The sequence below is a fragment of the Macrotis lagotis genome, chromosome 6 (genome assembly GCF_037893015.1).
Source record: "Macrotis lagotis isolate mMagLag1 chromosome 6, bilby.v1.9.chrom.fasta, whole genome shotgun sequence".
Taxonomy (NCBI): domain Eukaryota; kingdom Metazoa; phylum Chordata; class Mammalia; order Peramelemorphia; family Peramelidae; genus Macrotis; species Macrotis lagotis.
The window spans coordinates 199,585,464-199,608,270 of NC_133663.1; the positions used below are offsets into that span (position 1 = coordinate 199,585,464).

Below are 22,807 nucleotides of genomic sequence, written 5' to 3' on the forward strand. Positions count from 1 at the left end.
TTTGGCTCAATTTCTAGCCTCTTTCATTACTGTATGGAGGGCACTGTCCCAAACTTTTTTTTCACTGAGTGACAGGGGTCTTGCTTTCTGTCCAGGGCCTCTGGGGCTTATGGTTTTACCACTGGTCTGGGATCAACATCCCAGTAGCACCTGCTGTGCAGAGGGTTCCAAGGCTAACAGCTACTGTTGCTGGAGCCCTCTCCCTCTATCCTGTTGGGTTACTGGGTAGCAGAGCCAGGGTTACAGGGCTTTGGTTGCTGATCTACTTTGTGATGAGAATCTATCTCTGGTTTGCCTGACCACTGTCTGCAAATGGACTGCTCTCCCCTTTTACCCAAGTGAGACAGATCTTTCTTGCAGTTTTTCTAAGTTATTTTGGACTGGAAATTCTTTTCACTATTGTTTTCATATTTTTATGGATTCTGTCATTCCAGAATTTGTTTAGAGGTTTGATTTAATGTGTTCTTGAAGGTAAATGGGGAGAGTTCAGGAAATTTCTTGGTTTTCTCTACCACCTTGACTTTACCTTCTCAGAAAAAAAATGGTTTTGAAGAAAGTATTTTTAAAACTACCTAGCCCTATGTATATATATGTGACCAAAGAAAATACTATTACTGTTGATGATTATGCTTCTTATTTATGCATTTTCTCTTCAGAAGTAATAAAAAAGCAGAAATTGATTTTGAGAAAATTATTTAATTGTCCAATATTTTTTCAAATAAAATTTATATTTTTAATTGAATTATATTTTTCCTATTAATTATCATTAGACAATCTTCATAAAATAAGTAAAAAAGGAAATTAAGAAGGAAGTGATTTTAGATTAAACAAAAATTCTTTTTATCTATAAAAATCTAAAGATAAGTGAATAAATTTAGCACTATATATAAGTTGAGCTATAAATACAATAAATATTTTCTACTTGGTCCATTGGATGATAATAATTTTTACACAATTTTCTTTTATTTTATTTTTCACCCCTTTATTTCTAGAAAATTACAAAACTTCTTTCCCCACTTTATCACTTTGTCACAGCTAGGTAACAATGAATCTCAATTTGTGGTACAGTGATGATAGTACAGGTTGTCCAGGGGCCAAATCTGATTGTATTGTATTTTATTTTTCAGTAGTATTTCATATCAGAAGAAGATGTGTCTAGGTGGCAGAAACTGTCAGCACATGATTGTATAACTGTCATTAATCAAAGCAAGCAACAATGAATGTATTAAAAGAAAACAGACTGCCAAATTTCACAATCAAAATAACCCATTTTTAAAAAATTTCCTCACTATGTTTTTACATCTGTTCTATCTTTCTTTGTTGTAATTAAATGCAGACTCTGGCCATTGCATGTATACCATGAATATTATTATACCAAACTTGAAAGTACCTTTTTTGTCTAAATATTCTCTAAGTTTTAAATATATTTAAATAATGTTTTTTGTCCCAACCACTTTAAAAAAAAGTCAAAACCAAAAATATTAACAGCTTTAGAAAAGAGTAACTATATATAATGTTTAGGCAGAAGTGTACTTAAATGAACATCATCAGCAACATGTATTTTTATTGCTATTACAGAGAGGAGAAAGTTTGTGAGAGAGAGAGAGAGATTTATAATTGAGGAATACACCAGTAATTTGCTTATATTGAGTTGAGTCATTACTGTTAAATTATCCACATTTACATATACATTTATTATATATATATATTCATATACATTTTTAGAAATTGACAAATACTACAAATCATGACATTATGTTTTATTGTTGTAGCATGACAGCAACTAAAACTAGCTATCTTTTTGCTTTGCTTTTTCCCAAAACCAATTGACAAATGTTAATACTGCAGATTCAATTTAAAAGTGTGACTTACATAGTTTTGCTTTTCAGAAAGCTAGCTTTTAACATTTACCAACATAATACAAATATGAAGATTTATAGTTAATTTTAATATTATATTATATTTTGATTATATTATAATTAATATGTTTAAACTCATGAAAATATTAATAGCTTTAAATTGAAATAAAATGTTTTGAATAACTTGTATTATTTATACATACTATTCACCCTTGTATATGAAGATATTGTCCTGTGTCTTAGATTATGAAGTTCAGTAAGGTCAGGGACTGCTTAATGATTAGTGCAGTATTTGGCCTATAACCATACTTACAGGATACTTGTTGATTTATTCTTTAATTGATAATGTCCTAATATCACCTGAATGTGTCAAAATTAATTATATCATTTTAAAAGGTTTGAATACTTCATACTGCAAGATGCAGTGAAAATCTCATGACAATTATTGAGTACTGTCATTTGACTTTGCATAATTAATCATAAAAAGATATGAACCTGATATAATTCCATTATACTATCCAAATAAGAATTTTTGTTTCCTTGAGAATTTCCTAAATCACATAGAATTATTATTCTGATTTAGATTTGACATCAAAGATGATTACACATTGAGGATTAAAAAAGCCATGAGTTCAGATGAGGGCACCTATATGTGTGTTGCTGAGAATCGGGTTGGAAGAGTGGAAGCAGCTGCTACTCTCACTGTTAGAGGTAAGTGACTTAGAATTTCAAAAATAATCTTAATCAGATGATTAATGAATAACTATTTGGTCTGTTTGGAGAGTATATAATTTTCAGATTATACATTTTCCCCCCCCTTAAAGTTTTTTCTAATCTGATTTTTATTAGATTGAATTAAACATATTCTAATATGCTATTTTCACTAATTCTGTTCAATGGAAAGAACTATTCTAATTTATTTTTTTATTTAAAAGACCATTCCTTCAAATGTTTTAATGATTATCTTATTTTAAATGGAATTGGTAAAAGTAAACAAGATACTCCATTAAGTAGTGCTATCAAACTAATTGCAATTGTTCTTTCTAGTCCAACACTTAGTTATGAATTTTTTTTCTATATTCATAGATAATTAATTGCTCTCTGTATAATTTTTGAAAATCATAGCATTTTAAAAGATGAAATAAACTTTCTTATGATGACCTTTACTTTTCAAAATTATGCATCATCCCTATCATAGAACATATTTACAAAGTCAGTGAAAGTACTAATGTAGGAGAGAAAGCATTAGCTGTCCCCTACGTATACCATTTGACCCACTTGGGAAAAATTAAATATTCCAATGTGCTCTGTAAGTATTATTTACATAGGTACAATAGATACATTCATTTTCATATAACAACATAAAATTGCAGATATATTTTTATTTTTCAATCATTCCTTGTATTTTCCTAATTGATGCCTTCTCCATTCATACTTTTTGTAATTAGGCAATAAGACCATCTAAAAGAAAGTAGAAGTGACTTCATTATTCAAGCCTAAATTGTACTTCTTCCCATCCACTGATTTCCACTCACAATTCTATGACTGCTTTCTTCTTCCTTGTGCATATTTGCATGCTCACAGCTCATAAGAAAGATGAAGAGAATATGGAAGTTACATTTTTAGTTTTTACAAGGGTTGTTCTAGTCCTGGCACTGTGAGAACTAACTTCTCAGAGAACTAAATCCAGTCAGTTATTTCTTTTTTTTTTTCTAAAAGAGATAAGACCTTCACTTGCTTTTGGAGCTTTAGACACAACCTCTATTTAAATATCATGTAACATTGATCAGTAATCCTACTATCATTCATTCAATTATTTTTCTCAGTCTGTTAAAACCCAAATATAGTAGTTGATCTAAAAACAAGCTATTTTCTTAGAAGATTTTTTGGCATAAATATTTTAATGAAGAGCAACTGAGTAGGTATATCTGACAGTTTTTTTGCCATGCAAATGACATGAGTATCAGAATTTCTGATCTATAAGACACCTTTTAAAACATCATTTCTCCCTTCAGAAGTGAGAAAATTAAGATTCTAGAACTAAAGTGACTTTCATAAGGTATTGTGACTAGTTAGTGACAGATAAAAGACTCAAATTTAAACTTCTTAATTCTAGTACTCCTAATATTCCTTTTTTCTTAAAATGTCATGTCAATGTTTACTATTCACATGATCTGAAGATTATTTTTCTTTTTCTAGTCAGAAATGAAATTTATTCAAAAGCTGAACAAAACAATGTAGATGCCCTAATTATACATAAAGTACATTTTCCTTCTATAATTTATTGGAAAACATAAAGATAAGTAGCTGCCCATTTGGAAAATATTGCTAACAAAATAAATGATAAGAAATATGAGCTATTTATTGCTTTAAAAATTTTTTAATATATAAAAATACTTGTATTGTAGTTCTACTTGTCATAGCATCAAATTATTTTTTCCTTTCTGTCAGAAAATTTTAGAATTTATAACTATATTTTGCAAAACATTTTTATTTGATTTAACTAGTTTACCCTGTACTTACTAAATTACTAAAAAGAGGATTTTATCTCTAAGGAGAATTAAACACCTTTTTTTCTTCCCTTTTTTTAGTATCAGTTATTTTTATTAAATTACCTCTCCAAAAATTCCTGTTCCATCACTGTGTAGCAAAGTTTAAAGTGAGTGAAATGTTCACTTTGTTTCTACGAATTTATCTATGACTGAAAGTTCCAAAATGATATGAAGAAAAAAATTTCCACAAATCTGTACTCAACAATGCCTATAACTATATAAATAAACTATATATTGTTCTAAAGTTAAATCCCAAGATATTATAGATTAGTAGAATGTTTTGATTATTTCCAGTGTAACACTGAGAAGTTAGCAAAGAAAAAATCCCATTATCTAGGGTTCTTTTTTTTGTACCCACAGTAGAGTATTTGTTCACTGTAGATTACAGGAATCAGTTGACTAAAGAGCTCATTTTCCATTTTCATGCATTGAATTCTGGGACACAGCGCAATTTAATTTAACCCATTAACTTTCTAAACAAAGCAATATTACATAGCAAAGATAAGTTTTTCCCCCAAATAATTTGCTAAAATATTATGATAAGGTTCATATGAGACAACATGAAAACAGATATTTTAATATCTAAAAGGTAAGAATACCATTATTTTTAAATGTAAATTTTAAATAAATATTAGCATGACCACGGAAACTAGCTATCTTTTTGTTTTGTTTTTTCCCTTGCCAATTGAAGCCTTACACAGTACCAGATTAACTTTAGTAATGAATCTCATAGTCCTATGTTCTTATAAAATTATGGTTTTCCTAGCTTGGTTGTTTCTCTCTGACTTCACAGCAAACAATATAATAATTCAGTCAAACTAGTTACTTGACAGTATATATATGCAAAATTTGACTGAATTCCTTAGTAATTTTGTTGGATCATTGTATCATGCATCAAGACTTAGGACATCACAGATAATCTAGTCCAACTTCCTCATTTTGACAATGAGGAAACTGAGGTCCAGAGAGTTAAATCACTTGTCCAAGCACCAAAGCATAAGTAAGTATCAGAAGTGGTGTTTGAATGCAATGTCTCTGATTCCAGTGTTCTTTCCATTGACTGATTCCAATAAGTAGATAATTTCTCTTAATACTAGTTTACCTTAATAAACATCAGAAACAAGTCTGCATTTTGAGGGCTTATCTAAATTAAAATGAAAAAGAATTTTGTCTTTTTTAAAGATTATTTTTCATCAATATATTTCCCTGAAAAGGGGTAATATATCGTAGTATAGGACATAAACATGGTTATTAAGCACTGGAGAACCAAAAATGTTCAAAATTCAGAGTGAAATGTAAATGAAAAAGGGTATGTAATTAAACAGACCAAATTTGATATTAACTAACATTTATAGCATACATTGACAAAAAGATGGAGAAATCTCATTGCTAAAAATCAACTCCAGCTATTTCTATCAAAATAGTCATTATTTTCATTTGTGTTTAGAAGTAAAAAAGGTATATGAAAGGACATTGGGTGAGAGTTGTCTTTCTCTATGATGTTTTCCCTTCTACTAAAATCAAGTAACCTACCATACCTGATAGAGTGTTCAAAACATATTTCAGAAGACACTGGAATTGACTTTTTTTTTCCACGTAGGAGAAATACAAAACATCATCATGTAAAATCCATACCATGCATACTAAATACTATCAAGTGAAATATTATAAATTTATATACATACCTAATATTAGAAAAGAAAATCCAAGCAAATCCTTCCCCAAATTTTGTAGCAATATCAATACTACAAACAGATAATTTACTTTGGTCACATGTTGAGGTTGATTCAACTTCTGCCTCGTACCATTAAAGTTATGCTATTTTTTTCACATTGTTAAAATAAATGTATGGTTCACTGATTGATTTATTAAATTTTATTGTTTTTCTAATTTTTTTCCTTAAGAGTAAGATTTCCTGAACATTTAGCATTTTACTGAACACCATTGCATAGTAACATTAACCTAATAGTTGTATTCTCAAATAAAAATTTTACTTCATAATCATAAGATCATTTGCGACAATAGTCATTTTTAAGTCATCCTTAGTAGATATAAGATTTAACTATTTTTTTCCTATACCTCCTCCAAGGAAAATTTTACTTTACAGTAATTTAGGATGTATTGAATCAAAATATCTAAGGTCATTTCAACCTGTTATATTTTCATCAATTCTTCCAGTCACTGAAAAATGATGTGCTGTTATCAGTAAGTGAAATTAGTGGCATGGTATTTTCTTATAAGATTTCTGACTAGCCATATTTAAAATTCTGTTGGTATTTAAAATAGACAATTAATTACTTCCTTTATTACCATGATCTTTGATAGATTTTAATTTTAGTAGATATCATCAGATACTATAATATTTTAGTAGGACAATGCAGTTTTATTCCAAAGAGGCATTCATTGTGATAAATAATCATAGCATATGTTTATCCAAAATATTTGTCAATTGTTTCACTGCAACCATTTCTAAGATATGTCATATATTTATTCTTTTAAAGCAAAAAAGTTGCTTTAGTTTTATCCTTTTTTAAAAAAAACAAATAATCCAAAGTTTTGGTCACATTTAAATTTCTAAATTTCAAATTCACACTACTGTCCATTCTTAAATGTAACATTAGTCATCATGCATTCTGACAATTTTCTTTTTTTTAATTTCTTTTTTATGTTCTCACCACACCATTGTAATGTCTACAGCTCGCCCTGTTGGTAAGTAGCCATCCTTCTAATCATTTAGCATGGCATTATGCAGTGCTTCATAGCTCATGCAAACAATATTTAATTGAATGAAATTTATTTGTCCATTCATGACATATTATATTAACATATTAGGTGGGGATTTGATCATCAAGAAAATTATTTTAATCTTTTCATCACTTTATCACTTTGGATAAACTATATGTATAGGTTTTGTCAAATAGACAAATATTTGGGCACCAAAAAAGTTGGCTGAATTTTCTTAAAGAAATAGATAATTGAAAAAATAAAAAATAAATAGATAATTTATTTCCCTTTTTCTTTTGTGAAGTATCTCTAAAACTCATTGTTTAGTGAACCCTATTAAGAGAATACTTAGATTTAAAGTTTAGGAATTTATTAGTCATCTACATCTCCATTTTTAAAACCATTTTATTCATTTAAGGCAATGCAATGAAGTGACTTGCTCAAGGTCCCACAGCTAGGCAATTATTAAGTTTCTGAGCCTGAATTTGAACTCAGGACCTCCTGATTCTAGGGCTGGTGCTCTAACCACTGCGCCACTTAGCTGCTCTCTTGCCTTTCTATTTTTAACTATTTTCAGTTGCAGGGTTTTGTTTTTTTTTTTTGGTTGGGAGGAGGGAGGCATAATATTATTGCTATATGCTTATTGTCTGCATGTCTTAAAATAAATGTATGATAAATGTTTTAGTAATCAAATTAACATTATCTTCATGCTATTATAGATAGTTGAAATAAGATAGGGAAGCTGAATTGGAACAACTATTACTTCTGACAGAAAACATTTCTCGTTTTGTATTTTTCAAATATTTCACCGAACAAAAGGTGTACACTACTAAGGACTAAGTAATTTATACTAGTTAATGTATTTTTGATAGTTTAGTAGTAACAGTATGAAATCCTAATGGTTTAAACTATTAGCTAAGATTTTAATTATTCATTATAAACTCTAACTAAAAAAACTCAAAGGACAATAAGTTAAAAATAAAACATAGATAAAAGTAAAATAAATAAAAATTAAAAGTCATTTGATAACATTGTGATACAATTTATTTTGAAATTTTTGTACAAATATATTTTATCTTTTAGAATACTTATGGCCAATCCATTAAGAATGTCAAAAATAAAAATATTACTAAGAAATATATGAATTTATTTAAGCCAATGGATACGTGCTAAATTATTGCAGCAGTGAACCAAACGACTACCCTTCCAAGACCCCAAAGTGGCCTATAAAAATTACTGCAACTATTAATGGTGTTTGCTTTTCCACACCTTTTAGATATTGACCTCTCATTTTTGAAATGTGCCTGTTACTTTTCTAACTTATTCACATATGCTACCACAGCATTTGCATCATTTTTTTCTATTTGGGGGCTAATATTCTTAAAGTTGGATATTTCAAATTTAAATCATCAGAATCCCAGAATGTTAGATGTGTGAACTACTCCTTTCTATTCTCTACTCTACTCTTCACCATTTATAAATGAGAAAACATAAGACTTCTAAATTTTTAATTTTAAGCAGCTATTTATTAAATGCCTTTTTGTGCAAGACACTGGCAATAGGAAGTTGAAAAAGAATGCAATCTCTTTTCTTTCAGAGCTTATGTTTTAATAAGCTACATAAAAAAGTAATAATTATAAAGATAGGATATGAAAATTAAAAAATTGGTCCAGATAGAGTTGTCAAAGAAAATCTGAAGGGGGGGATTGCATCTATCTGAGGAATTCAAGGAGGATTAAGTGGAGCAGGCAACATCCAGAGTTGTTCTTGAAAGAAGAGGCCTGTCATATCGCCTCATATTGATGCCCGTTTAAAGTAATTTTTCTCATGTTCATCAGGAAACTTTGACCAGATGACGAAATTTAAGAAAGAATGCAAACAGAGCCAAGTAGTTATAAACTAAGACAAAATATAAGTATTATAGTACTTCATTTTACATTATACATGGAAATGATTCACATAGGCATCTCAGGATATCTGAGTTAGAAATGTTCTTCTTAAATTAATATTTTTATTAACAAATAAACAATTATTTTTCAAATACTATTGTTTATTTCTGCTATACATTGGGGGGATTTTGAAATCCAGTTTCTTAATTCAATGATAAAAATTGTTAATTAAAAACATCAAAACTTCTTTTTGTAACTGGGAACACAATAACATTAAATATTTATGCACCTGGAGGGGAAAAACTTCATTACAATATTTTGTACTTATTTCTGTATTCACTAGGTAAATGTAATCAATTAAACTTCATATAAATAAAAAGAAAGGGAATATATTTAATAAGATTGCACTTATATAATTGACATCCAATGACTGTACTGATTATGAAGGGATAGAAGGAAAGTAGAAAAATTTTTAACTCAGCATCTTATTGAAAATGCTTAAGGGACAGCTATGTGGTGTAGTTTATAGCACGCCTGCCCTGCATTCAGGAGGACCTGAGTTCAAATTCAGCCTTACACAATTAATAATTACCTAGCTGTGTAACCTTGGGCAAGTCACTTAACCCCACCACCTTGCAAAAAACAAAAAAAAAGAAGGAAAATATTTAAAACTATCTTTTCTAATTATATGATAAGAAAAAATGACCATTTGACTATAAATATGTTGTATGTGTGTATATATATGCAAATGTATGCATTTATTTACATATGCACATATTTAAATACATATATACATTTACATATATATATATATGTAAGTTTCTATCTATATGTTTAGGTCAACTTGTCTAAAACAAGGATAATGCTGTTAAATTTCTCCAGGAATATATTGTCAGTGTCTATATCAGAAATAATTATGAAAACTTGAATTTTTCATTGTATAATACACCTATTAGTTAAAATAGTTTTCTGCCTATTAGATTCATTTTGGTAAAGTGTTATTAAGTCATTATAGCTAGAAGTAGCAATAAAATAAAAAAACCCAAAAATTAGAAGATGCATATAACATGTATCTTAATTGCTCTTTTGTTTTTTCCAGATGCATGTTATGAAAGTGTTCAATATTAATCAACAAGCATAAGCATATTTTAGATTATATAATTTCCCTTCCCAACTCAGTAGTGAATAGTCAGGTGAATATTGTACATACACATTTGTGTTAAACAAATTTACAGATTAGTCATTTTTGGTATGAGGAATTAGGATTAAGGGAAAGAAATACATAGGAGAATTTTTTTTAGTGAATGCAATGGTCATCAGATTCTGAGCTTTTTTTTTACTAGTTTGTTTTGTTTTGTTTTGTTTTTCTTCCTCTGGATGGGGATAGCATTGTCCATAGCTCTCTGTACTGCTAAGAGAAAGAGTTGCATCCATCTAGGTTGATTAACTCACAATGTTGTTGTTTAGATGTACAATATTCTCTTGATTCTGCTCCCTTCACTCAGCATCTTATTCTGTAATAAATTCCATGCTTTTCTAGAGTCTTATTATTTATGGTTTCTTATAGAATAATAGTATTAAAATATTCATATACCATAGCTTGTTCAAACCAGTCACCAACTGATGGGCATCCCCTCAATTTCCAATTTGTTGCCACCTCAAAAAGTAGCTGTGATGAATATTTTGGAATATGTGGAACTTCCCATTTTTTATGATTTTTTCTGGATCTATATCCAGACCTAGTATTGGAATTGCTGGGTCAGAGTATGATCAGTTTTTTGCTCTTTGGGCATAATTCCATATTGCTCTATAGAATGTTTGGATCAGGGGCACAGTGAATAGAGTATTAACCCTGAAGTCAGGGTGACTTGAGTTTAAATCTGAACTCAGACACTTAATAATTATCTGTGTGACCTTGGGCAAGTCACTTAACCCCATTGCCTTGCAAATATATATTTAAAAAATCCCCAAAACAGAATGGTTAGATCAGTTCACAACTCCACTGACAATGCATTAAATGTTCCAATTGTTCTACAATCCCCCAACATTGATTATTTTCTCTTTTTGTCATCTTAATCAATCTGATAGGTGTGAGGTGATACTTCATAGTATTTACATTTCTCTAGTCATTAATGATTTGGAGCACTTTTTCATATGATTTTATATGGCCTGGAGTCAGGAGAACCAGAGTTTAAATCTAGTCTCAGACACTTAATAAGCTGTGTGGTCTTGGGCAAGTCACTTAACCCCATTTGCCTTGCAAAACTCTTAAAAAAAAAAAACCCTGTTCCTATCTTTTGTGCATTTATCAATTAGGGAATGACTTGTAACCTTATAAATTTGATACAGTTCTCTATATGTTATAGAAATGATTCCTTTCTCAGAATCATAGCTGTGAAAATTGTTTCCCAGATTTCTGCTTTCCTTCTGATTTCAGCCACATTGATTTTATTAGTGCAAAAACTTTTTCATTTAATATAGTGAAAATTGTTTGTTTTGCAACTTTTTACTGTACTCTATTTCTTGCTTGGTCACAAATTTCTCCAAAGAATAATTCTTGGTCTATTAATTTTTCTATAAGGTTGCATTATATGTCTCAATCCTGTACCCTTTCTGACCTCATTTTGGTTTAGAGTATGAGATGTGGGTCTATACCTAATTTTTTTCATATTATTTTCTAGTTTTCTCAAGAATTTTTGTCAAATAGTGAGTACCCAGAAACAAATGTGTTTGGGTTTGTCACAGTAGATTACTGTAGTCATTTATTACTGGTTCTTTTGAATTTATCCTAATCCAATGATCCATTCCTCTATTTTCAAACGAGGCGGTTTTGATGACTGCCGCTTTATAGGATAGCTTTAGATCTGGTAGAACTAGGCCACCTTCCTTTTGTTTTCTTAAATTGCCTTGATATTCTTGACCTTTTGTTGCTCCAGATGAATTTTATTTTTTCCTATCTCAGTAAAATAGTTATTTGGTAGTTTGATTGTTATGGCAATATATAAGTAATTTGGTTTGAGGAGAATTGTCTTTTTTATTTTTTGGCTTGATTAATCATGAGCAATTGACATTTTTCCAGTTGTTTAGATCTGATTTTATTTGGGTGAGATTTGCTTTCTAATTGTGTTCATACAATTTCTGAGTTTGCATTGGGAGGTAGATTCCCAAGTATTTAAAGCTTTCTGCAGTTATTTTTATTTTTGTTATTTTTTCCTTTGAACTTTTCTTTCTTTTTTTAATTTAATTTTATTAAAGATATTATTTGAGTTTTACATTTTTCCCCCAATCTTGCTTCCCTCCCCCTCCCCCCCACAGAAAGCACTCTGTCAGTCTTTACTTTGTTTCCATGTTGTACCTTGTTCCAAATTGGGTGTGATGAGAGAGAAATCATATCCTTAAAGAGAAGAGAAGTCTAAGAGGTAACAAGATCAGACAATAAGCTATCTGGTTTTTTTTTTTCTAAATTAAAGGGAATAGTCCTTGCACTTTGTTCAAACTCCACAGCTCCTTATCTGGATACAGATGGTACTCTCCTTTGCAGACAGCCCAAAATTGTTCCCGATTTTTGCACTGATGGAATGAGCAAGTCCTTTAAGGTTGAACATCACTCCCATGTTGCTGTTAGGGTATACAGTGTTTTTCTGGTTCTGCTCATCTCACTCAGCATCAGTTCATGCAAATCCCTCCAGGTTTCCCTGAAATCCTGTCCCTCCTGGTTTCTAATAGAACAATAGTGTTCCATGACATACATATACCATAGTTTGCTAAGCCATTCCCCAATTGAAGGACATTTACTGGATTTCCAATTCTTTGCCACCACAAACAGGGCTGCTATAAATATTTTTGTACAAGTAATGTTTTTACCCTTTTTCTTCATCTCTTCAGGGTATAGACCCAGTAGTGCTATTGCTGGGTCAAAGGGTATGCACATTTTTGTTGCCCTTTGGGCACAGTTCCAAATAGCTCTCCAGAAGGGCTGGATGAGTTCACAGCTCCACCAACAGTGTAATAGTGTCACAGATTTCCCACAACCCTTCCAACAATAATCATTATCCTTCCTGGTCAAACTGGCGAATCTGAGAGGTGTGAGGTGGTACCTCAGAGAAGCTTTAATTTGCATTTCTCTAATAAGTAATGATTTAGAACATTTTTTCATATGGCTATGGATTACTTTGATCTCCTCATCTGTAAATTGCCTTTGCATATCCTTTGACCATTTGTCAATTGGGGAATGGCTTTTTGTTTTAAAAATATGTTCCAGTTCTCTGTATATTTTAGAAATGAGTCCTTTGTCAGAATCATTAGTTGTAAAGATTGTTTTACAATTTACTACATTTCTTTTGATCTTGGTTACATTGGTTTTATCTGTGCAAAAGCTTTTTAATTTAATGTAATCAAAAATCAACTAATTGGTTTTTGGTGATATTATCCAACTCTTCCTTAGTCATAAACTGTTCCCCTTTCCATAGATCTGACAGGTAGACTAGTCCTTGATCATCTAATTTGCTTATAGTATTGTTTTTTATGTCTATGTCCTGTAACCATTTGGATCTTATCTTGGTAAAGGGTGTGAGGTGTTGGTCTAATCTAAATTTCTTCCATACTAACTTCCAATTTTCCCAGCAATTTTTATCAAAGAGGGAGTTTTTATCCCAATGGCCAGACTGTTTGGGTTTATCAAACAGCAGATTACTATAATCATCTCCTGCTTAGGCAGAGTTCCATCTTTCCCTATTTTTCCAAAGAGTTTATATAGGATTGGAACCAATTGTTCCTTAAATGTTTGGTAGAATTCACTTGTGAATCCATCAGGCCCTGGAGATTTTTTTTTAGGGAGTTCAGTAATGCCTTGTTGAATTTCTTTTTCTGAGACAGAGTTGTTTAGGTATTTAATATCTTCTTCATTTAACCTGGGCAACTTATATTTTTGTAAATATTCATCCATTTCACTTAGATTATCATATTTATTGGCATAGAGTTGGGCAAAATAATTTCGAATTATTACTTTAATTTCCTCCTCATTGGTGGTGAGTTCACCTTTTTCATTTATGATACTAGCTATTTGGTTTTCTTCTTTCTTTTTTTTAATCAAATTGACCAGAGGTTTGTCAATTTTATTGGTTTTTTTCATAATACCAACTTTTGGTTTTATTTTTTAATTCAATAGGTTTTTTTTTTTGCTTTCAATTTTATTAATTTCACCTTTAATTTTTAGAATTTCTAATTTGGTACTTAATTGGGGATTTTTGATTTGTTCTTTCTCTAATTTTTTTAGTTGAATGTTTTGTTCATTGATTTCCTCTTTCTCCAATTTATTCATATAAGCATTTAGAGCTATAATATATCCCCTGAGAGTTGCTTTGAATGAATCCCATAGGATTTGGTATGTTGTTTCATTATTATCATTATCTATGATAAAATGGTTAATTCTTTCTATAATTTGTTTTTTGGTCCACTCATTTTTTAAAATGAGGTTATTCAGTTTCCAATTTGTTCTGGGTCTATATCTCCTTGGCCCAGTATTGCATATGACTTTTATTGCATTGTGATCTAAGAAAGATGTAGTCACTATTTCTGCCTTTCTGCAGTTGATCATTAGTTATTTATGTCCTAGTACATGGTCAATTTTTGTATAAGTTCCATGTACTGCAGAGAAAAAGGTATATTCCTTTCTATCCCCATAGAGTTTCCTCCATAAATCTACCATATCTAATTTTTCTAACAATCTATTTACTTCCCTAATTTCTTTCTTGTTTGTTTTATGATTCTATTTATCTAGATCTGATTATGGGAGGTTGAGGTCTCCCACTAGTAGAGTTTTGCTAGCTATGTCTTCCTGTAATTCTTTGAGCTTCTCCTCTAAGAATTTGGATGCTGTCCCATTGGGTGCATATATATTCAATATTGAAATGACTTTATTGTCTATGGTGCCTTTTAGGAGGATATAGTTTCCTTATTTATCTCTTTTAACACTATCTATTTTTGCTGCTGCTTTGTCTGAGATAAAGATTGCTACCCCTGCTTTTTTTACTTCAGCTGAAGCAAAATATATTTTGCTCCAACCTTTTTACCTTTACTCTATATGTATCTCTCTGCTTCATATGAGTTTCTTGTAAGCATCATATTGTAGGATTCTGGTTTTTAATCCACTCTGCTATTTGCTTACATTTTAAGGGAGAGTTCGTCCCATTCACATTCAAGGTTATGGTTACTAATTCTTTATTGTTCTCTGTGCTATCTTCCCTCTGTTTGTATTTTTCCCCCTTTCCCCCACCTTTTATCCATATTCCCCAGTCTTTTGTTTCTGAATACCACCCCCTTCAGTGTGTTTGCCCTCCTATATCACGCCCTCCCCTTTCTTTCCCCTTTCCCTTTTTCCCTTTCCTTCCTTTTATTATTTCCCCTTATTTCCCCCACTCCCCTTCCCTTTCTCCATCCCCCCTCCCCTTTTCCGCTTTTAATACTTGAAAGGTTAGATGTTTTATAAGTTAACTGAGTATGTGTAGGTTGACTTTAAGCCAAGTCTGATGAGAAGAAGATTCAGGTGTTTCTCCTCTGCTCCCTTCAGGTTTTTTGTACCTCTTAGTGTAATGCGATTGACCCCATTCAATCCCCTCCCTTCTCCTGTCTCTTTCCTGTCCCCCTTTTTAGGGCAGTAGTGTTCTTTTTTTTTTTAGATCATTCTATCTAAGTCATAGAAAATTCTGAGTGTCTGACCCTTCTAGTTATGCATATTCTATCGAATAGAGTATAAATTCCTCAGAGTTATTAGAGTCTTTCTCCCAAATGGGGTTAAAGCCAGTTACATCCCATTAGATAGTAGTCTCATGGATAGGTCATGAATGTCCATTATTTCTGGCAAGGTGTATTCTCTCTGCTAGAGTTACATTTATTGCATTTTTTTTCTTTTACCACCCCCCCTCTTTTTTTTTTTTTACCTTTTCATGTGTCTCTTAAACCTCCTGTTTAATGTCCAAATTTTCTGTTTAGCTCTGGTCTTTTCATCAGAAATTTTTGGAATTCTTCCATTTCGTTAAATGTCCATCTTTTTCCCTGGAAGAGTATCCTCAGCTTTGCAGGAAAGTAGATTCTTGGCTGCATTCCAAGCTCCCATGCTCTTCGAAATATCTTGTTCTAGGCCCTTCGATCCCTTAATGTTGATGCAGCCAGGTCCTGTGTGATCCTTACTGTGGCTCCTTGATATTTAAATTGTTTCTTTCTGGCTGCTTGCAGGATTTTCTCTTTTATCTGATAGTTCTGCAATTTGGCCACAACATTCCTTGGTGTTTTCATTTTAGGATCTTTTTCTGGTGGGAATCGATGTACTCTTTCAATAACTACTCTGCCCTCCGATTCCATGATATCAGGGCAGTTTTCCATCACCAGATCCTGTAATATTAAGTCCAGGCTTTTTTTCTCTTCAATGTTTTCAGGAATTCCCATAATTTTCAGGTTGCTCCTCCTTGATCTATTCTCAAGGTCAGTGATTTTGTTGATGAGGTATTTTACATTTGCTTCTATTTTTTTCTATTTTTTGATTTTGTTTAACTGACTCTTGCTGTCTCGTGGAGTCATTACTTTCTGTAGACGCCATTCTTTTTGGGGGGGAGGAGTTTTCTTAATTAACATTTTGCAACTCCTTTTCGGATTGGTCAATTCTACTTTTGAAAGAGCTTTCCATTTGACCAATTGAGGTTTTGAGAAAATTAATTTCTTTTTGCATTTGCTCATTTGAGGATCTGAGAGAATTGTTCTCATTTTTAATTGTCCAATTGATGACCTGAGTGATTTATTCTCCTTTTGTGTTTGTCCAATTATACTTTATAAGGTTTTGTTTTCTTGTTGCAAGGTATTAATTGTCTCTCCCAAGTTTTTAAACTCCTTCCTCATTTCTTCGAGGAAGTCTTTCTGTGCTGGAGACCAGATTGTATTCTCCTCAGAGTTTCCAGGTCTCTCTGAGTTGGGGTCTTTCCCTTCCGGGAATTTTTCTATGGATCCACCTTTCCTCTGACCCTTATTCATTATGCTAAGACCTTGAGTTGGTGGGGGCTGGTTCACCTGGGCTTGGGATCGCTAAAGGCTTTACTGAGTGCAGTTTCCTTGTCTGACCAGTAGTAGGTGCTGGTTGCCCTCTCTGGAGTGTCTGTGACCTTGGTTGAGAGGCCTTCTCACTTTGCCCGAAGGCAGGAATTGGAACTATTGAATTCTTTTGCCTTCAATCAATGGTGGGCTTTACCCTGGCCTGAGGTCATTCCTCAGCTGGGTTGGTTCTTTGGCTCACACATCTGGGCCTGAGGCAGAAGTAGTTTGCAATTGTTTGTTTTGGAGGAGGCATCAGTGCAATGGAGGCGTGGACTCAGAGTTCCTCATACCTGAGGAGCCTAAGGATGGCATCCGCAGCTCTCCTGCACCAGACCTCTCCCTGCAGCCCCTTTCCCAAGCTCCAGGGGGACAGCACCAACACCAGTGCCTCTGCTTCCCTGCGGACCCAAGCCCCTTCATCCAGCCCCACCGCTGATCCAGCAGGTCCGACTCTCCAGCCCTCAGACTCCCGGTTCCAATTCAGCTGTTACTCTGGCTGATCCGTGTCTGATACTCATCCGCCCGAATTCTACCAAAGCTGCAGCGGGAGACAAATCCTGAGGTAGATAGTCTTTCTCCTGGCTTTTCTCTCTGGGTTCCATGAGTCGGACTTCCTCTAAGAAGTTTGTTTCATGTGATAGATGGGGAAGAGATCAGGAGACTCTGGAATTGTGCCTGTCTTCTTTCCGCCATCTTGGCCAGAAGCCTGCAGTTATTTTTAAATGGAAATTCTCTTTCTACCTTTTATTCTTGGGTTTTGTTGTTCATTTATAGAAATGTTGATGATTTATATGAGTTTATTTTATATTCTGCTTCTTGCTGAATTTGTTGGTTGTTTCAAGTAGTTTTAGATGATTTTCTCTATTCATTAAGGATACCATCATATCATCTACAAAGAGTGCAAGCTTGCTTCCCCATTGTCAATTCTGATTCCTTAAATTTCTTTTTCTTCTCTTATTGTTAAAGCTAACATTTCTAATACTTTTTTGAATAAGAATGGTGATAATGGGTATCCTTGTTTCACCCTGATCTTATTGGAAATGCTCTTAGTTTATACTCATTACATATAATATTTTTTGATGGTAATGGATAGAAATTACTTATTATTTTAAGGAAAACTTCATTTATTCCTATTCTTTCTTGTGTTTATAATAGGAATGAATGTTGTATTTTATCAAAGACTTTTTCAGCCTCTATTGAGATAATCATTTGATTTCTGTTGCTTTTGCTATTGATCTGTTCGACAAAGTTGAGTGTTTTCCCAATATTGAACCATTCCTTGGTAGAAATCCTATCTGATCATGGTGTGTTGTCCTAGTAATAACTTGCTGTAATCCCTTTGCTAAAATTTTATTTAAGATTTTTGCATCAATGTTCATTAGGGAGATTGATTTATAGTTTCCTTTATCTGTTTTGGTTCTTCCTGATTTGGGTATCAGCACCATGTTGGTCTCAAAAGGAATTTGGTAGTATACCTATTTTTAAAAAATAGTTTATATATAATAGGAATTAATTATTCCTTAAATGTTTGATAAAATTAACTTGTAAATCTATTTGGACCTGAGACATTTTCTTAAGATTTTTCTAGGATTTCAAAGATTTCATATAAAGCTTGATTGCTTGATAAAATACTCTATGTCCTGTCAAAGTACAAAGACTGATTGATTACTTGATTGTTTGATAAGCAGCATTGCTTCAGAGTCACTATACATCCCCCATTCTGTCTCATTAGAAATACACTTTGCAAGAATCTTTTTGTATCTTGCAGAATTTTCTCCTTTATTTGAGAATTCTATAATTTGGCTATAATAGCCCTTGGAGTTTTTATCCTGGGCTCACTTTCTGGAGTAGTTTTGTATATTCTTTCAATGGCTATTTTATGTTTTTCTGTAGCAGATTTGTACAGTTTTCCCTGATAATTTCCTGAAGATATTTTCCAGGTTCTTTTTTGATCTAGGCTTTCTGGTAAGTCCAGGGATTTGTAAATTATGTTCCTGGATCATTTTTCTAGTTTGTTTGCTTTTCCTAAAAGGCACTTTAGATTTTTCTTCAATTTTTTTCAAACTTTTTTATTTTATTTGATGGAATCTTGGAGTCTCATACATTCACTGGGTTTTGCTGTTCAATCCTAATTTTTAGAGTTTTTTTTTCTTCAATTAACTTTTGTGTTTCCTTTTTCAGTTGATCAATTTTTTTTAAAAATTAAATTCTTTTTCCAGGTGGTAATTTCTACTTTTAAAGGAGTTGATTTCATTGCCCAATTTTTCATAATTTTCCTGTGTGATTCTCATTTCTTTTTCTCCAGTTTTCTTCAGCCTCTCTTCTTTGTATTTTAAATTATTTTTTTAAAATTTTGCTCCTGGAGATTTTTTTTTTCTTAGGGAATTAATTGATGGCTTCTTGAATTTCTTTTTCTGAAATTAGGCTTTTAAGTTTTTAATTTCCTCTTCTTTTAACCTGGCCAGCATATATATATATATATATATATATATATATATATATATATATATATATATATATATATATATACACACACATAGATATATGTATATGTATACATGTATGTATGCGTATATATACATATATATACATATATATGTATATTTGGAAATATTCATCCATTTCACTTAGATTATCAAATTTATTTACAAACAGTTTGGCAAAATAATTCTGAATTATTTTAATTTCCTCCTCATTGCTGATGAGTTTACCTTCTCACTTTTGATAATTGTAATTTGGTTTTCATATTTCTTTTTTAAATCAAATTAACCAAAATTATATATTTAATTTTTTTGATAAAACCATCTCTTGGTTTTATTTATTAGTTTAATAGTTTTATTTCTTTTGATTTTATTAATTTCACCTTTACTTTTCAGAATTTCTAATTTAGTATTTGGGAATTTTAATTTGCTATTCTCCAATTTTTTTAGTTACTTTAGTTACTTGCTAAGTTCATTTCTCCTTTCTCTATTTTATTCATGTAAGCATTTAGAGATATATGTTCCTAATAACTGCTTTGATTATATCCCATAAATTTGGTATTTGTTTGATTACTGTCATTGTTTTGGATGAAATCATGTATTCTTTCTATGAGTTGTTGTTTGATCCGTTCATTCTGTAAAATTGGTTATTTAGGTTCTAATTACTTTTAGGTCTATCTCTCCATGGCCCTTTATTGAACATGATTTTTATTGTATCATAGTCTGAAAAGGCTACATTCAATATTTCTACTTTTATGCATTTGATTATGAGGATTTAATGCCATGATATATGATCAATTTTGTGTACTTTCCATATACCTCAAAAAAGTTAGGTAAATTCTTCTTTTTCATTCAATTTTCCCTTCTATTCAGCTTTCTCCAGAGGTCTACCTTATCTAAGTTTTCAAACATTCTATTCACCTCCTTAACTCCCTTCTTACTTATTTTATGGTTAGATTTATTTAATTATGAGAGAGGAAAGTTGAGGTCCCCCACAGTAGAGTTTTGCTGTCTTACTGTAATGCATTTAGCTTTGCCTATAAGAGTTTGGATGCTATTCCAATTGGTGCATACACAATTAGGATTGAAATTATTTCATTGTCTTGGGTAGTATTTAGGAGGATATAATTTCCTTCTTAATCACTGTTAATGGAATCTATTTTTGCAACTGTTTTGTATGAAATAAGGATTGCTGTTCCTGCTTTTTTCACTTGAGCTGCTGCATAATATAGTCTGCTCCAGCCTTTAACCTTTACTCTGGAATTATCTTTTTGCTTCAAATGTGTTTTATGTAAGCAGCATTTTGTAGGATTCTTGTTTATAATCTACCTTGATTCTGTTTTATGGAAACTTTCATCCCATTCAAATTCAGAGTTATCATTACTGACTCTTACTTTTTTCCATGCTATCTCACCTCCATTTGTATTTTTCCCCTCCATTCACCTTGTTCTTCTTCCCCAGTGTTTTTATTCTGAATACTGCCTTTTTCAATGTCTCTCCCTTCTATCCACCATCTCCCCTTTCCCTTCCCCCCCTTCCTTCCTTCCCTTCAGCCATTCCCTCCATCTCTACCCTGCCCTTCCTAATGTTTGAAAGGTAAGATAAATTTCTAAATTAAATTGAGTGTGTTAATCCAACTTCATCTAAATCTGATGAGAGTAAAATTCTGATGGTTCTCTCCTCCTCCTTTATTTTCCTGTGTTACAATAGGTCCTTTGTACCTCTATTCTTGTTTGTTTGTTTTTAGAGGGGGTTTTTTTTGCAAGGCAATGGGGTTAAGTGGCTTGCCCAAGGCTACACAACTAGGTAATTATTAAGTGTCTCAGTCCAGATTTGAACTCAGGTATTCCCCCTTTCTCTTATCTCTTTACAGTCCCCTCTTTCTTAAGGAAATCTTTTTTAAATCATTCCATCAAAGTCATGAAGATGTCATGAATGTCCATACCTTCAGCCTAAATATATATTCCCTCTAATAGAATTATAGTTCTCAAGAGTTTTGAGAATCTTCCTTCCAGGTGGGAATGTCACTAGTTTAACTAGTTTGTCTTATTTGATAGCAGTTTTTTTTTCTTTTCCCCTGTTTATCTTTATCATGTATCTCTTTAATCTCCTCTATGAAGATCACATTTTCTATTTAGCTCTGCTCTTTTCATCAGGAAATTTTGGAAGTCACCCATTTTGTTAATTGTTCATCTTTTCCCTTGAAAGAGAAGGCTCGGTTTTGCTGGAGAGTGGCTTCTTGGTATTAATCCAAGTTCCCCTGCTCTCCGGAATATCATTTTCCAAGTACTTTGATCATTTAATGTTGATGCAGTCGGGTCCTCTGCAATACTGACTGTGCTTCCTTGGTATCTGAATTGTCTCGTTCTGGCCCCTTGCAGGATTTTCAACTGGATCTGATAAATCTCAGGTTTGGTCTCAATATTGCTTGGTGTTTTCATTCTGGAATTCCTTTCAGAAGGGAATCAATGAATGTTTTCAATAACTATTTTTGCCTTCTGGTTCCAGGATATCAGAGTAGTTCTCCTTAACTATATCCCAAAGTATGGAGTCCAGGTTTTGGGGGTTTTTTTAAGTTTTTAAGGTTTTTAAATAGTCCTATGATTCTTAAGTAATTTTTTCTCGATCTATCTTCTAGGTTGGTTGTTTTACCAATGAGGTATTTTATATTTTCTTCAATTTTATTCAGTGATTTTAATTTTCTTTAGCAGATTCTTGGTATCTCATGAATTCATTAGCTTCCACAGATTACAGTCTTTTTTTCAGATAATTTTCTGCATTTAGCTTTGCATCTCCTTTTCCATTTTGTTAAATCTATTTTTGAAGGAATCATTATCATTTTTCATTTGTCCAGTTGTTTTTGAGGGCATTATATTCTTTCTGCATTTGTCCAATTTTATTTTTAAAGGATTTGTTTTCTTCTGTAATTTCTTATTGTAAGATATTAATTTTTTGCATAGTGCTAATTTTCTCTTTTGTTTCTTTTCCAAATTTTTCCTTTTGATTTTAAAATTCCTTTCTGATCTCTTCCAAGATGTCTTTCTGGACTGGAGACAAATTCATATTCTCTGCTGACACTTCACATAAAGTATCCCTTCAATCCTCCTTTTCTGAGTTAGTATTCTTATCCTTCAAGGTAACATTCAATAAACCCTGCTTTGTGCTGAACTTTCTTCATTTTAGGATGTTAACTTTTCCTAGGGTCTTGTATTGGGGAAGGG

General features: G+C 31.9%; 1 protein-coding gene across 1 annotated transcript in view; it reads left to right on the forward strand.

The window, feature by feature from the left end:
* Positions 1-22,807, forward strand: part of ROBO2 (roundabout guidance receptor 2) — a 795,143-nt gene that overhangs the window by 589,387 nt on the left and 182,949 nt on the right. Inside the window, 1 exon segment of the mRNA XM_074192780.1 lies at positions 2,443-2,570. Within this exon segment, the coding sequence (XP_074048881.1) occupies positions 2,443-2,570 (128 nt within the window).